General features: G+C 48.5%; 1 protein-coding gene across 5 annotated transcripts in view; it reads left to right on the top strand.

Moving 5' to 3' along the window:
- DAGLA (diacylglycerol lipase alpha) overlaps positions 1-13,741 on the top strand; it is a 57,096-nt gene that overhangs the window by 27,863 nt on the left and 15,492 nt on the right. For all 5 annotated transcript variants that reach the window (XM_040066307.2, XM_040066308.2, XM_040066310.2 and 2 more), the window contains 8 exons: positions 313-451; positions 3,702-3,789; positions 7,259-7,393; positions 8,072-8,149; positions 8,952-9,076; positions 10,005-10,161; positions 10,360-10,443; positions 10,563-10,640. In XM_040066307.2, coding sequence (XP_039922241.1) covers positions 313-451; positions 3,702-3,789; positions 7,259-7,393; positions 8,072-8,149; positions 8,952-9,076; positions 10,005-10,161; positions 10,360-10,443; positions 10,563-10,640 — 884 coding nt within the window. The remainder of the gene's footprint in view (positions 1-312; positions 452-3,701; positions 3,790-7,258; positions 7,394-8,071; positions 8,150-8,951; positions 9,077-10,004; positions 10,162-10,359; positions 10,444-10,562; positions 10,641-13,741) is intronic.

Here is a 13,741-nt window from a genome sequence, read left to right on the forward strand (position 1 = left end):
TCATCTGCCTGCGCTGCCGGCGCTCCGGCAGGGATCCGCGTTCCCAGGGAAGGGTGGTCTGGAAATTCTGTTTTCTCCCCTCAGAATGGCTTCTCTGTTTTCCTGGAAGCCTTTCCCAGTCTCCTGGTGGGGATGATGATAATGGCGCAGTCCCGGATACTCGGGGAGCATTTAATGGCCCCATAAAACAGCAGGAGCACTCATCCAGCTGTGGCTGGAAAGCCTTTCCAGAGGATTTCCTCTTGCTGCAGGAGTTTGGGGTGGGAAGTAAGAGCCAGAGCACCTGACTCCTGTTGTTTTTTGTTTTTTCAGGAATGGTGGTGTGCAACTGGGTGGTGATCCTGAGCGTGTGCATCACGGTGCTGTGTGTCTTCGATCCCACGGGACGCACCTTCGTCAAGCTCCGCGCCACCAAGCGCCGGCAGCGCAACCTGAGGACCTACAACCTCAGGTGAGGCTGAGCATTCCATAGGATCCCGGAATTCCTTGGGTGGAAGGGACCCTAAGGATCATCCAGTTCCAACCCCCTGTCGTGTGCAGGGATGCCTTCCACTAGACAAGGTAGCTCCGGCCTGGCCTTGGACGCCTCCAGGGATGGGGCAGCTACAGCTTCTCCATTCCAAGGCCTCACCACCCTCCCAGGGAGGAATCTCTTCCTAATATCCCATCTATCCCTGCCCTCTGTCAGTGGGAAGCCATTTCCTGTTGTCCTGTCCCTCCAGCCCCTTTCCAAAGTCCCTCTCCAGCTCTCTTGGATCCACTTTAGGCACTTTGAGGTCTCTCCGGAGCCTTCTCTTGTCCACTCCGAACATTCCCGTCTCTCCCAGCCTGTCTTTGCAGAAGACTGAATTTCCCTTCTATCCAAGGAAAGAACCAGTGGAGGGTTTCAGGGTTACTAGTGCTGTGTCCTCATGACTACAGGCACCCCAAATCCTCCCAGAGCCAGGGAATTCCAGCAGGGTTTGGGTTGAAAGAGATCTTAAAGCCCTTTAAGCCACAGGCAGGGACATATGCCACTATACCAGGTTGTTCCAAGCTCTATCCAAGCTGTCCTGGAACACTTCCAGGGATGGCGCAGCCACAGCTTCCAAGGGCAAGGTTTCTGGAAGGGTGTCCTGCTTTTTTGGGATCTTGCCCTTCTCCTTGCCTTGCTGCAGGGAGCATTCCTCTCGCCTGAGGGGGATTTTGGGAGGATGCAGCTCCCTGTCGGGTGCTGTGTGTGGGCACCTGCATCCAAAGGAGGCAAAGCCATGCAGAATCCAGCTGGATTCTGACTTGATTACTGGATTTGTGGATCCTCGTGGGCCACGGTGACCACAACAACCTGTTTGTCCCTATCCCATAGCGGCGTTTTTCTGTGGAAACAGTGAGTCTGTTCTTAAATTTTCCTTACTTCAAGGCAGCATCTCCTTCCAAACCCCCTTTCTTCCTTTATTTCCCTGTCCAAAATCCAACCTTTTGCCCTGAGGTTCCTCCCATTTAGTCTTGGCCAAGGAACAATTCCCTTTGTGTTGGCAGACAGATCTTTTAATTAAGAATTGATTCCGTCTTGGAGCTCCCCAGATGGGCAGAGAAAAAGCTTTTTTTCACCGAGCAAAGCTTTTTCCAAAGGATTTTTTTTTTTTTTCCAGTAGGGGACAACACAAACAGGCTTTGTTTCCTCTGATATGTGACTATGTGACTGTCCTTGAGGAATGTGGCTTTGGAGGGCATCGGGATCCTAGGGATGAGAAATGAGGCTTTCAAAAAACGCTCTGTAAAATTCCCATTTTTCACTGGGTTTGTGTCTTTTGTGTATTCCAGAGACTTGGAATGAGGTCCCTTTTTAGGGAAAACTAGGCTTTGCTGAGGACAGTGCTTCAAGTTCTGTGGGAAGGAGCCTGGGTTTTATTGTGGAATGCCAGATATTCCGCCTGACCTTTCCAATATGTTACAGCAGCCTGGAATATTTGGAATTAGTGCCTAGTGTGGTGATTGCTGCTTGGGTTCAGGGCGTTCCTGGGAAGATAGGAAGGATGTAATACTACATCCAAGGGAAAAACATCTTCCCTGTGAGAGTGGTGAGACACTGGAACGGTTTTCCCAGGGCAGCTGTGGCTACTCAGTCCCTGGAAATACCCCAAGCTGGACGGGGCTTGGAGCAATCTGGGATAGTGGGAGCTGTCCCTGCCCGTGGAAGGGTCTGGAACTGCATGAGCTATGTGGTCCCTTCCATCCCAAGCCATTCTGGAATTCTGTGAGGATTTTCCCAAAGCAAATCTGAGCTCGGCAGCTTGCACAAGTAAATTCAGACCGACCCCAGAGTTCTCTCCTCTGTGGGGAATTCTGAGATCCCAGAAAGCCGAGTGAAGGCTTCTCTCCCTTGGCCGGGTTTTTCCCTCCAGGCCCTCCTGTGGCATTTATGGAGAGCTTGTTCCTGCTGTTCATGGGTTCCCCCTCTGGAAAGGGAATGTTAACAGCTGTTAACAAGCGAATGCCGTGGGCTATGAGGTGAAAAACAAACGTGAAATGTGACTCTTCGCTGCTCAAACAGTTGTTTCCAAAGGATATATCCCCAACTTCTCCCTCTCGCTGAAAGAAATCCTTTCCAAGGAATAGACGAGGAAGTTCTCTGCCTGGCTGGATTGTGTCCCACGGTGGTTTTCCTTTTTCCAGTGGCATCCTGGTGCGTGTGGGCTGGGAAAAAGAAACAACCCAATAAAAGTCTTGGCTGCTTGTGCCAAGGCTTTTCCAAGGAGCTCTGGAGCTCCTACTGAAGGTGTGGAAGTTTGGCATTAGGAGGAAAGAATTTGGGAAAAGATGGAGGGAATATATCTCAGAGTACACTTGGTTGTTGAACCCCACTGGGGAAATTCTGGAGTTCTTTAGAATCTGGAGGAGCAAAGCCCTGCTGCCCCTCACGTTCCCGTTCCTCTTCCAAAAGGTTATGGAGAGCTGCTTTCAGATGCTCAGGCAGGAGCTGATGGATCCCTGTGGGATCTGCTCCTTCCATTTCAAGCAAATGTTCCTTTGCCAGCATCTTTTCCTTCCAGGTGCAACCCGCTTTCTGGGCTCGGGCTTATCCTGGTGGGAGACCCTGCCAGAAAACGGAGTGGTGTTTTATTTTGGATTGCTCTGACCTGGGATTAAACCTGTGTTTCCCTTAAAAAAAAAAAAAAACAAAAAAGAAGAGGAGCTGTGGACTTCAGGGAGCTTGGCACTCTGGCACAGAATCAGTCCCTACTTCCATGGCACGGGGGGATACCCAGTGATCCCAAAAGTCCCTTCCAACCCAAAGCACTCTATGATCCTGCGATTGGGAAAAATTGCCTGTCTGAAATGCTCGGGGTCCCTCGTGCCATTCCCACTCCCTCATACTGTGGTAGATTTTATTTCCTCCTGAGTGGTTGCACATCAGATTGCAACAGGAACTTCATTCCATGCATCCCATTCAGGCACGATACCAAGTATCCAAACACAGTGCTGGATACTGTGGATTCGCACTTCTCTGGAGCGGATCCAGGCAAAGGAACAGAGCTGGAGAAGGAGCTGGAGCGCGAGGAGAGGTTGAGGTAGCTGTGGGGGCTCAGCCTGGGAAAAGGAGGGTTGGGGGGACCTTCTCCTGTTTTTCCAGGGACAGTACAGGCTGTGCCACCCCGTGTTGGATCCCACGCCGGGTTCTGCCTCTCCTCACATCCCTGCTCTCTCCCCTTGATCCCCAGACACCGCCTGGAAGAGGGACAAGCCAGCAGCTGGACGCGCAGGCTCAAAGTGTTCCTTTGCTGCACACGGACAAAGGACTCGCAGTCGGTGGGTAACAAAAACTCTCCTGGTGGGAATCTAAATACCAGTGGGAGAAATCCCTGTTTTCCCTCAGGTTAGGGTTACATTTGGCAGCACTTGGTGGGCAGCTCCCGTTTCCCTTTATCAGCTCCTTCCTGAGTGTTTTCTCCTGTTGTTTCCATCAGTCTCACACTCTTAAGGAGGAGAATTTGGAAAACAAAAACCTGGAAGAAGCACCAAAATCCTTCTGGGTTTCCTGATGGTCAAAAACTACTCTTTAACCCATAGATCCATATGAAGATCATTGGGAATTTTCATGTCCTGCCCTTGGGATTTTCCCTTGCTGTTCTCTAGCAGGGAAGGGTAAAGGCCTTGAAATTCCTTCCCCAAAAATTATTCCGTTCTCCTTAGAATCGCTGGGAGCAGGTTGGTGCCTGAGGGTGGGATTCACCAGCATTCCTGAGAACCTTGCTGGAGAGGGAAGTCAGACTTTGGCGCTGGAAGACTTTGCTTTTGATTTAACTGATTTGGTTAAAACTCTGAAGATTTGAGGACTCTTGAAAGGAGCCAGCAGAACCAGGGAACTGTTCCCAAAGGTAGGAGAAAGTCATATAAATCAGGAGATTTGTGGACTTGCAGACACTGAGCTCTGAATTAGTTACAACCTCTCAGGGAAAAAAAGCTGGGATTTATCAAGGACATTCCAACAAAACCAGCAGTGGCCAAAAAAATCCGCCCAGACGCTTAACTCCAGTTAGAAGGGCACGGAAAATGACAGGGAAAACACCAAGGGACCGACCACAGCCGCCGTGTCCTCACTAAATATAGCCCAGAGTTCATGCTCCAAAAGGATGCAGCGGGAAAAGGAGCACATTGGAAGGGAGGTGAATGTGGAGAGGAAGAGAAATGAGACTGGGATCAAAAGCTCCAAAGGGAAAATGGAAAAATAAAGGAGAGTCACGTTTGTTCTTCCCAGGTGAGGAGTTGAATTAGCAGCATTTCTTAGGGAGTGCTGTGGAATTGTCTGCAGGTGCAGCTTCCAGAGTGTGGAAAGCTGCAGGAATTGTGGTCACAGCCCTTGTGCAGAAATCCAGCACGGTGTCCTGGAATGCTGCCCCTCCCAGGATCCCTCTTCCTGGCTGAAATACCACCATGTTCCCCAGGAATGTCCCTCCGGGAAGTTCAAGACCAGGCCTGCCAGCTCCCAGCTTATCTGCTGGAGAAATCCATCTGGAAATCCATCTGGAAAACAAACCAAATGAGCTTTGTGCCCTGCCAGCTCCCACAGCAGCTTTTCCTTGATGCTCCAGAGCAGAGGCACTTCCTTTCTCCTTGAGGGTGCATCCAGGTCACCTTGCCCAGGTGCTGGAGACTTCTGTCCTGAGGGCACAGCATGGATCCTGGGACAGAGACCCCTGACAGGCACCTGACTGCCCTGAACAACCCCCCAAATTTTATTCAGGATTGCAAAGTACTCCAAAAATACTCCAGTTCTTTTTTAACAAACTTTCCATTCTGCTGTGACTGTTTCCCTTTTTTTTTTTTTAAGCTAGGAGTAAAAGTGGATTCCAGACACTTCACATTCCTCATGCTGTTGAATTTCCACTTTACATCCAGCTTTTGAGCAATTTCCAGCCTCTTTTCTCTGCGGGAGCAAGCCCTGATGTTGTGTCCTGGCATAGCAGCGTGTGGAATGAATGAGCACGTAATGGATCAGAAATGAATCCATTGCTGCCTATCCCAGACTCCCTGGGGAAAAAACCCAAATCAAACTGTAGCAGCAGAGGATCCTTGTCCTCTGGGCTGGGAAAGTGTTTTATGGGATGGAGATGGCTGTGGGGAAAAGGATCTGGAGTGAAGTCTGAAGCCTCAGAGCCTTCAGGGTTTGTAGCAGAGCACTCCAGGTGGACAAACAGGAATAGTGTCAGGTGTTCCCACAAAAAGCTGTTCCTTTGGAGCGGAAAATACACGCTGAACTTCCATCAGGGCCTTTTTTTGTCGGAGCATCCAGGGCTGTAGCTGCCACTTTGGATTAATGGGTGTTTGTCCTGTTTCCTTTGGAGGCTCTTGGCATTTCTTGTGAGCGCACAGGAGCCGTGCTAGGATTGATGAGGTCAGGATTTCAAGGATACTGCGGTTGGAATGCCGCTGGCTTTCCAAAGGCACTGCTGGCACAGAGAGTTGGCACCTGGAGCCCCAGTTCTTAATGGGGATTTAACTGGCTTTTGTAGGGAAGTGAAAAATGACAGAAAGTCATCCCACACGCCAGGACTTTGGCAGGGATGAAAGGATGTAGGTCATTCCTGCAGGGAAGAGAAGGGATTTACTGTCTTGATGGTCAAAGAAGGGAGAGGAGAAATCCCGTCCTGGAGTGCTCAGGGTTTCCACAACACTCCCGCCTCGTGGGTTTTGATGCTGGATAAAGGATACTATGAAACCACGGGATAAAGGTTCAGGGTAAGGCTGTGATCATCCTTGTGGGAAGAGTTTTGGATGGCAGGAGTCACATAAGGACCATTGGTGGGTACAGCTCCGTGTTTTGTTGCTCCAGCCTCTGGATCATCCTTGTCCGTAGGCTGGAGTAATGACAAGTCAGCGCTGAGCCACGCTCCAGTCCCTCTCCAGCCTCCCAAAATATTCTCCTGTCAGCTCTTGTGGTTTTTTTTTTTTTTCCCGTAGCACAGAGCAAAAAGTGGGAAAAGGACATTTCTCCTCAAAATAACTTTGTCCTTCTGCTCCAGCACTTTTGCTTGACCCCCTCAGGTCACTTCCATTTCTGTCTCTCCTTGTTTGGATTCGGTCACCTTCATTCCTGGGAATTCTGCATTCAGGGACTCAGTTTTTACTTTTCATGCCTTTTTGCTTGGGTGTCACCCAAAATAAACCTGGCAATATGGGCAAAAGGATCCCAGGTCTGAGGTCAGTTTGGGCAAGTTAAATGTGGACAAAAGGGTCCCAGGTCTGGGGTAAATCTGGGGAAAGGTTCTCAGGTTTGGATTAAGTTTGGGCAAGAGGATCTCAGGTCTGGGTTAAATATAGGAGAAAGGATCCTAGGGCAAAGTCAGAGTTGAAGAGACTCTTAAATAGGACGAAATTATTGTTTTTTCCTCATGGAATGGCCCTTATTCGGCTTTAGAGGAGAAAGGATGGACTGAGGTTGCACTGGGTTGGGATTTGCTTGCTTTTCATCCCATTTTCTCTGCTCTGTTGAACAGAAACAGCCAAAACGATTCCCTTTCCCTCCCTTTGTCCAGCGTGAGCTGTTTGGATGTCGAGATGCCCACACACAGCACAAATCCGGCCCCCGAGCGGGACCGTGGAAAATAAACAAGCGACAATAATCATGTGACTAGTCCAGATCTGGCATTCCCTGCAGGAATCTCGTGGCTGCTTTGGAGGCAGAGCTCCAGAAACAAGTCCAACTCTCACTTTGTTGAGGCTGCCCACACCCAAACTCTTCCTCCTCCTCCAAGCCCTCTCTCCCTGGATTTTGCAGGACGCCTACTCCGAGATCGCCTACCTTTTTGCGGAATTTTTCCGAGACCTGGACATCGTCCCCTCCGACATCATCGCGGGGCTGGTTCTCCTGCGGCAGCGGCAGCGGGCCAAGCGCAACGCCGTGCTGGATGAGGTGGGAAAACCTGGGAATCTCACCTTCCCAGCTGCTCCGGGATTCCCTGGGAAACAGCTGCGGGGCTCTGCCCGCCTCATTTCTGGGCTGTTCTCGCTCGCTGAGGTGGGAAAGAGAAATAATGGCGGCTCCAGCGGCTTTTCCTGAAGGTTTTTTTCCCTGTGGTTTTTCCCTCTCAAAGGGCTCGGCTGGTGCTGAGTCAAATTTGGAGTGATCCTGTCCTTCTGGGCTCTCGATCCCAAAAGGGCCTCCAAGAGGATTGTAGGTACTTGGAAATGAGTGGGAGGATTATTCCCACCATACAGTGATGTGGAGAAGACTCCGGCAATGTGCAGGGGGAAAAAAATTCCTAAATTTCCAAGCCGCTATTGAGGTTTGCAGATTGTCAAGCCAGTAGGAAATTGATTTATTTTATTGAGGTTTTTCCCTTGATTTGAGATTCAGGCTACAGAAGGAAAAAAATCCCAGTTTTCCAAGCCGCTGTTGAGGTTTACAGATTGTCAGCCCAGCCGGAAATTGATTTATTTTAATGGGCTTTTTTTCCCCTTGAGTTGGGATTCAAATCAGGCAGGAATAAAACAATTGGAAGTATTTAAGGGACCTGGTTGGGATATTTGGGAGTGGATTTTTGTCTTGCTGTCACACAGAGGAATTTTTCTGTGTATTTGTGACTTCCAGGCAAACAATGACATTTTAGCCTTCCTGTCTGGAATGCCAGTGACCAGGAACACCAAATACCTGGATCTGAAGAATGCGGTAAGTCCCTGGGATGTGGGACTCCTCCAAACCCACCTGTGATCCATGTTTTCTTTTCCTCACTGGCTTCTCTCATGAAAGAGAAATAATAATAATTTTGAAATTTCTTTGAAATAGTCCAAGAAATTCCATGAGAATGGAATAAAACCTGATCTCTGGAGGCTTGTTGAGGTGATATTGCTGCAAGAGAGTCAGCACGGTTATCCATGATTTATTCCGGATTGATTCATCCAGAATTTTTGATTTATCCCTGAATTTGATTTCGATTTATCCCTGATTTAGGTTTTCCTGCCCAATTTTCTTGCCTATTTTCCCGCCAAATTTCCGCCCCCTCATTTTCCCCCCGCCTTTTCCCCCCTCAGCTCTTCCTCTGATTTCTCCCTGATGTTTCCCTGATTTTCCTCTCTGGTTATCCTGCCCTGTTTAACTGCAACCCCCAATCCAGCTCTCCAGGATAACTGAGGTTTCATAGGATGCAAACGCAGCACATGGCCCTGAATTGGCTTTGTGGCCCTCTCCAGGCATCCTCTGGCCTGCTGGAAAAGAGGATATTTAGGGAACTCATTTCAAATCGGCAGGAAACAGCTTCCTTGGCAGCGCTGCGGAATACCCAGGGAATTCGTCAGGAAATCAGGCAGAGAAATCTTTGGGAAGGGGGCGGCTCTTGCCTGCCATCCCCACTTTGCTCTCCTCAGTCAGCGCAGGTGGGAGAGGGGGGCACGTGCCTAAGTGTGGAAAAAGGGGACGGGTGTGGGGAGAAATTCCCAGAGATTCCAGGCTCAGGGAGTCCCGTGTCTTCCAGCAAGAGATGCAGCGGTACCGGGAGGTGTGTTACTACATGCTCTTCGCCTTGGCAGCCTATGGATGGCCCATTTACCTCATGAGGAAGCCCACGTGTGGACTCTGCCGCCTGGCCAGATCCTGCTCGTGAGTGCCTTGTCCCTTTTTTCCCTGCCTGGTTTTTCCAACATTTAGGAATACCCTTTGTTTTTCCCCACATTTATTTCATCCCCCTTGGTGCTTCCTCCCTTTTTTTCCCCTCATGTTTTTTTCTTTCCATTTCTCTGGGCTTCATAATTCCAAAGGCTTTCTGAATCCCTTCCAGCTCCTCGTACATAAATCAGCCTGTCCTCTGCTCCATCCTCTCTGGAGTATGGAACAGCCAGCGGAGAGAGCTCACCTGGCACAACACCAAGTCCAAAAAGAGCTCCTTGGAGCTCAGAAATCAAGGAGCTGACATTTGGGTCCTGATTAAAAAGACCTCCAAGATTTGCCTGGCTTGGGCTGTGCTCCCTCAGATTAATTGGATTTTTCCAGCTCAGGATTTTTGCCCTGGTGCGAGGGTTTGTTTCCAGCTGCCAGAATTCTGTCACCGGATCCAATTTGGGGACAAGCTTTTGGCACTTCCTGGGCCGTTGGGAGGAATGTGATTCCTTGGGAATACTTTCATTCGTGAGGGAGAAAAAAGGAAAATCAATCTGTGCTTCTCTTTTTATTTTGGGATGATTCTAAACCTGTTCCCTTGCTATAAATAAACCTGGAGCTCGGTCAGTGTCGGCTTTTCCATGTTGAAGCACTGGAAAACTGTGTTTCCAAGGGTAGTATCCTTTGAGGAGCCATCCTGTCGTCCTGGGATGCCTTGGCGACTGGCTGCATTGTAGCTCTCTCTGGTGCTCGAAAGGAAAACTGCACCCGATCCCAGGTTTTCAGGCTTGTTTCGTGGTGTTCTCCTTCACTTGGCCCTCACTGCCATTGGGATGAGGCTTGGAGTGTCCGCCTTTCCCCTTCCTCTGGGAATGCCACCCTAAATGGAGCCCTTTTCCCTCACCCTCAAGGCTGTGCTTCCCTCCCGCAGGTGTTGCTGCCTGTGCCCGTCTCGCCCGCGCTACGCTCCCGGTGTCACCATCGAGGAGGACAACTGCTGCGGCTGCAACGCCATCGCCATCCGGCGCCACTTCCTGGACGAGAACATGACCTCCGTGGACATCGTCTACACTTCCTGCCACGATGCCGTAAGGACAACCCCAGACCCCCATCCCAATGGGATTTACCCCTTCCGGCTGTATGGGACAGAGAAGGGAAGCGAAGCCCTTTTCTCTCCCGTGTCCGTCAAGTTGTTCTGTCATTCGGACACAAATCCCGTCATTGCACTCTGCCTCCTTTTCCCTGAGGGGTAATCCAATGGGAATGTCTCTCCCGATCTTTTCCAGGTTTATGAAACCCCTTTCTATGTGGCGGTGGACCATGACAAGAAGAAGGTGGTCATCAGCATCCGGGGAACTCTGTCCCCTAAAGTAAGTGGGCTGTGCGGTGACCTTCCCGGTGGACGTTCCAGAGAGTCGGAGCCCTTCCCGGTTTGAGATCCTGGCCTGGATCTGACTCACCTGAAGCAAGGTGACTGCTTTTCTTCCAGGACGCCCTGACGGATCTAACGGGGGACGCGGAGCGCCTGCCGGTTGAGGGGCACCATGGAACGTGGCTGGGACACAAGGTGGGGAAAACAAAGGGAAAACGATCCCAAACCAACCCCAACACCAAACAAAACCCCGTGGATTTTTCTAATTATTGCGCTTTTTTTAATTATAAACCCCCAAATAGTCTTAATTAGTTGAAAAAGGAGTTACAGAAAAGGCTTTGAGCTGTTAAATAATTATTGGGAACAGTTAAAATCGCCCGGCGTGTAATTAAAAACTCTGTACGGTTAGAGAATTCCAAATTCATTCCAAATTCAGAAAGGCATCGTGGAGACTCACAGTGAAATTCCTGGAGCCACTCAAAATGACTTTTTCTTCCAACGACCTTTAAGGAATTTTCAATCAAAGCCTGAGAATGTGCTTAAAATTCTGCCGCGATGGGAATGTCCTCAAAGGATACTGGCAGGACTCGGATCCATGAAATTAGATGGATGCTCCTTGTCTTTGAGCAGCTTTGGGCTGGCTAAATCCATTTATTCCGGAGCTGACCTTTGCCCCTGTCTGGCAAAGGAACGACGTGCCAGGTTTTTAAGATGATCAGGAATTTGGCAGCTTCCGCAGCTGCAGTGCCAGGTTGGGAAAGGAAAATCCAGGGTGAAGGTTGGAAGGAACGGAGCAGTTGCTGGAAGTGCTGCTGTGGGGGGAATGAGGAGTTGCTCAAGGTGGGATGTGGAGCTTGGAAGTCCTTGAAAACCATGAGCTGGGAACTCCAGCGTGCCTCGTGGTGTCCTGCTGGAATACCAAACCTCTTCCCTCTGCTTTAGGAAATAGAACCATGGAATCCTGGGATGGTTTGGGTTGGAAGGGACTTGAAAGATCCTGTTCCAGCCCCTGCCACCGGCTGGGACACCTTGGAGGACTGATCTTGGAGCAACTTGGATTAGTGGAAGGGGGTCCCTGTTCATGGGACTGGGATGGGCTTTTAGGTTTCTTCCAATCCAGACCATTCCAGAATTCCGTGATTCAATGGATACCCAGGAATAGATCCTTGCAGAAACTGGCTTTGCTTTTGATCTTTATATGAAAATATTCCTCCACTGGCGACTTCCATGAAACATTATCGGTTTATTCCCTTTGTTCAGACAGAGCTTTTATTTGTCCTTTGTGTACTTTCTTTTTTGGGATTGCTGCCCGGAGAGAAATATTCACTTTCTCTGGAATTATTATCAATATTAATCTGCAGACAACAATGTGCTGTTGATTCCCGAGGGAAAACTAAGGGAGATAATGGAATTTTAAATGCATTTTTAATGTCCAGGAGTCAAGTTTAATATCCAAACAAATCCAGTGCCTCACTTACACATTTAATTTGGAAACAAGGACTTGGCCATGTGGGAGCTTTCCCAGGATTTTTTTGATTTGGGGTGATTTCCTGCTGATTCTGTCCCACCCATACCCGGGGGTGTCCGTCAGCCATTCTAAAATTCCAAGTCTTGATGTTTACACAAATTTTTTTCCTCTCTCCAACGTCACAATCAAAAAAAAAAAAAAAAAAAAAAAAAAAAAAAAAAAAAATTTATCAGAGCTCTGAGCTATTCTGGATCAAAAAATAGAGCTGGAACTAAAGTTTAGGGATTAGAATGCCAAAAAAAGAGATTATAAAGAAGAATCCAACTTTGCTATTTTTGCTATAAAAGCCACCGATTTTATAACAAAGTTAATTTTAAAAAATAATCCTCAGCCAAAGGGGTGAAGCCGGATTTAATTGTTGAACTCCCAGGACAAAATTAGTGAAAATTGGATGTTATGGAGCTTTGTTTCCTGGTGTTGAGCCAACCAGGAGGACAACAGGGAGCTGCTGGACAGTCCTGGAAGCTCAGCTGTGATCCCAGGTTGGTAGAGCATCCGGTAATGAGGCTTTCCAACATTTTTCTCTCGGAAATAGATCCTTCTGAGGGTTTTCCTCCAAAATCTCAGGTATCCCAGAGCAGTTTTGTGCTTTGGGATGCAAAATAATGCAGAATATTTCCATTCCTTTTCCCTAAATCCTTAACCCATTTGGTTATTTTCATCTGAACTTCCAAAATTAAGCACAAATAGTTTTATTAACTTGCAATTGGATTTGTTTCCCAGAGAATTTACACATGCTATGTCTCTGAAAGTGTCCAAGACCAGATTAGATAGGGCTTGGAGCAACCTGGGCTAATGGAACGTGTCCCTGTCCATGGAATGATCCTTAAGGTCCTTTTTAACCCTAATCAGGATTACATGAAGTTTAGGAATTTTTTCCAATGGAAAATCTAAATGGAAATTTGCAGTCTCATTCCATAATCATTAAAATACCTGTCTCCATTAGGATATAATTACCAAAAACACGTCCCAAAAGCTGACTAACATCCCAGCAGTGACATCACCGTGGATTTGGGTCACGCTCTCTAAAAATAGAATCCCAAATTCGCGGTGGGAATTTAGATCAGTGGCCTGCTGCTCACTTCTCATTGGGATTGGGAATGGAGACTCTTCTGGGAGCTGGGATAAGGCACAACCGCTGTGGTGCTTTGTGGTGGTGGCAGCATCCCATATAGCTCATTTCCATGGAGTGGGGTCTCCGTTGTCCTGCTTCCCCTCTCCAGTGTCCAGATTGGGATCAAAGACATTTCAGATACTGAGGACCTGAAAAATTCCGTGTTTCCTTGCTTTCTTTTCCTCACTGGTTTCTTTCATGCCTTTCTGCCCCTCTTTGAAACGATCGAAGGAGTTCCATAAAAATGGAATATAATTTGAACTCTGGAGGCTTGATGTGATATTGCTGCTAGAGAGTCAGCAGTGATTTATTTTTTAATTATCCCTGACTGATCCCTGATTTATCTCTGATTGAGATTTTCCCGCCCAATCTTCCCGCCAAATTTCCGCCCCCTCATTTTCCCTCCGCTATTTTCCCCCTCAGCTCTTCCTCCATTTTCCCTCTGATTTCTCCCTGAAGTTCCCCTGATTTTCCCCTCTGGTTATCCTGCCGTGTTTAACTCCAGCCCCTGATCCAGCTCTCCAGGATAACTGAGGTTTTATCTGTTATGATTATTTATATATATATTTCTTTGCTTTTGGAGCCAGGAATCCTTTTATATCTCCGAGATGGAGGGTGAGCCCCCAATAACATTCCCATTGTACTTGCACCATT

The sequence above is a fragment of the Hirundo rustica genome, chromosome 6 (assembly GCF_015227805.2).
Source record: "Hirundo rustica isolate bHirRus1 chromosome 6, bHirRus1.pri.v3, whole genome shotgun sequence".
NCBI classification, from domain to species: domain Eukaryota; kingdom Metazoa; phylum Chordata; class Aves; order Passeriformes; family Hirundinidae; genus Hirundo; species Hirundo rustica.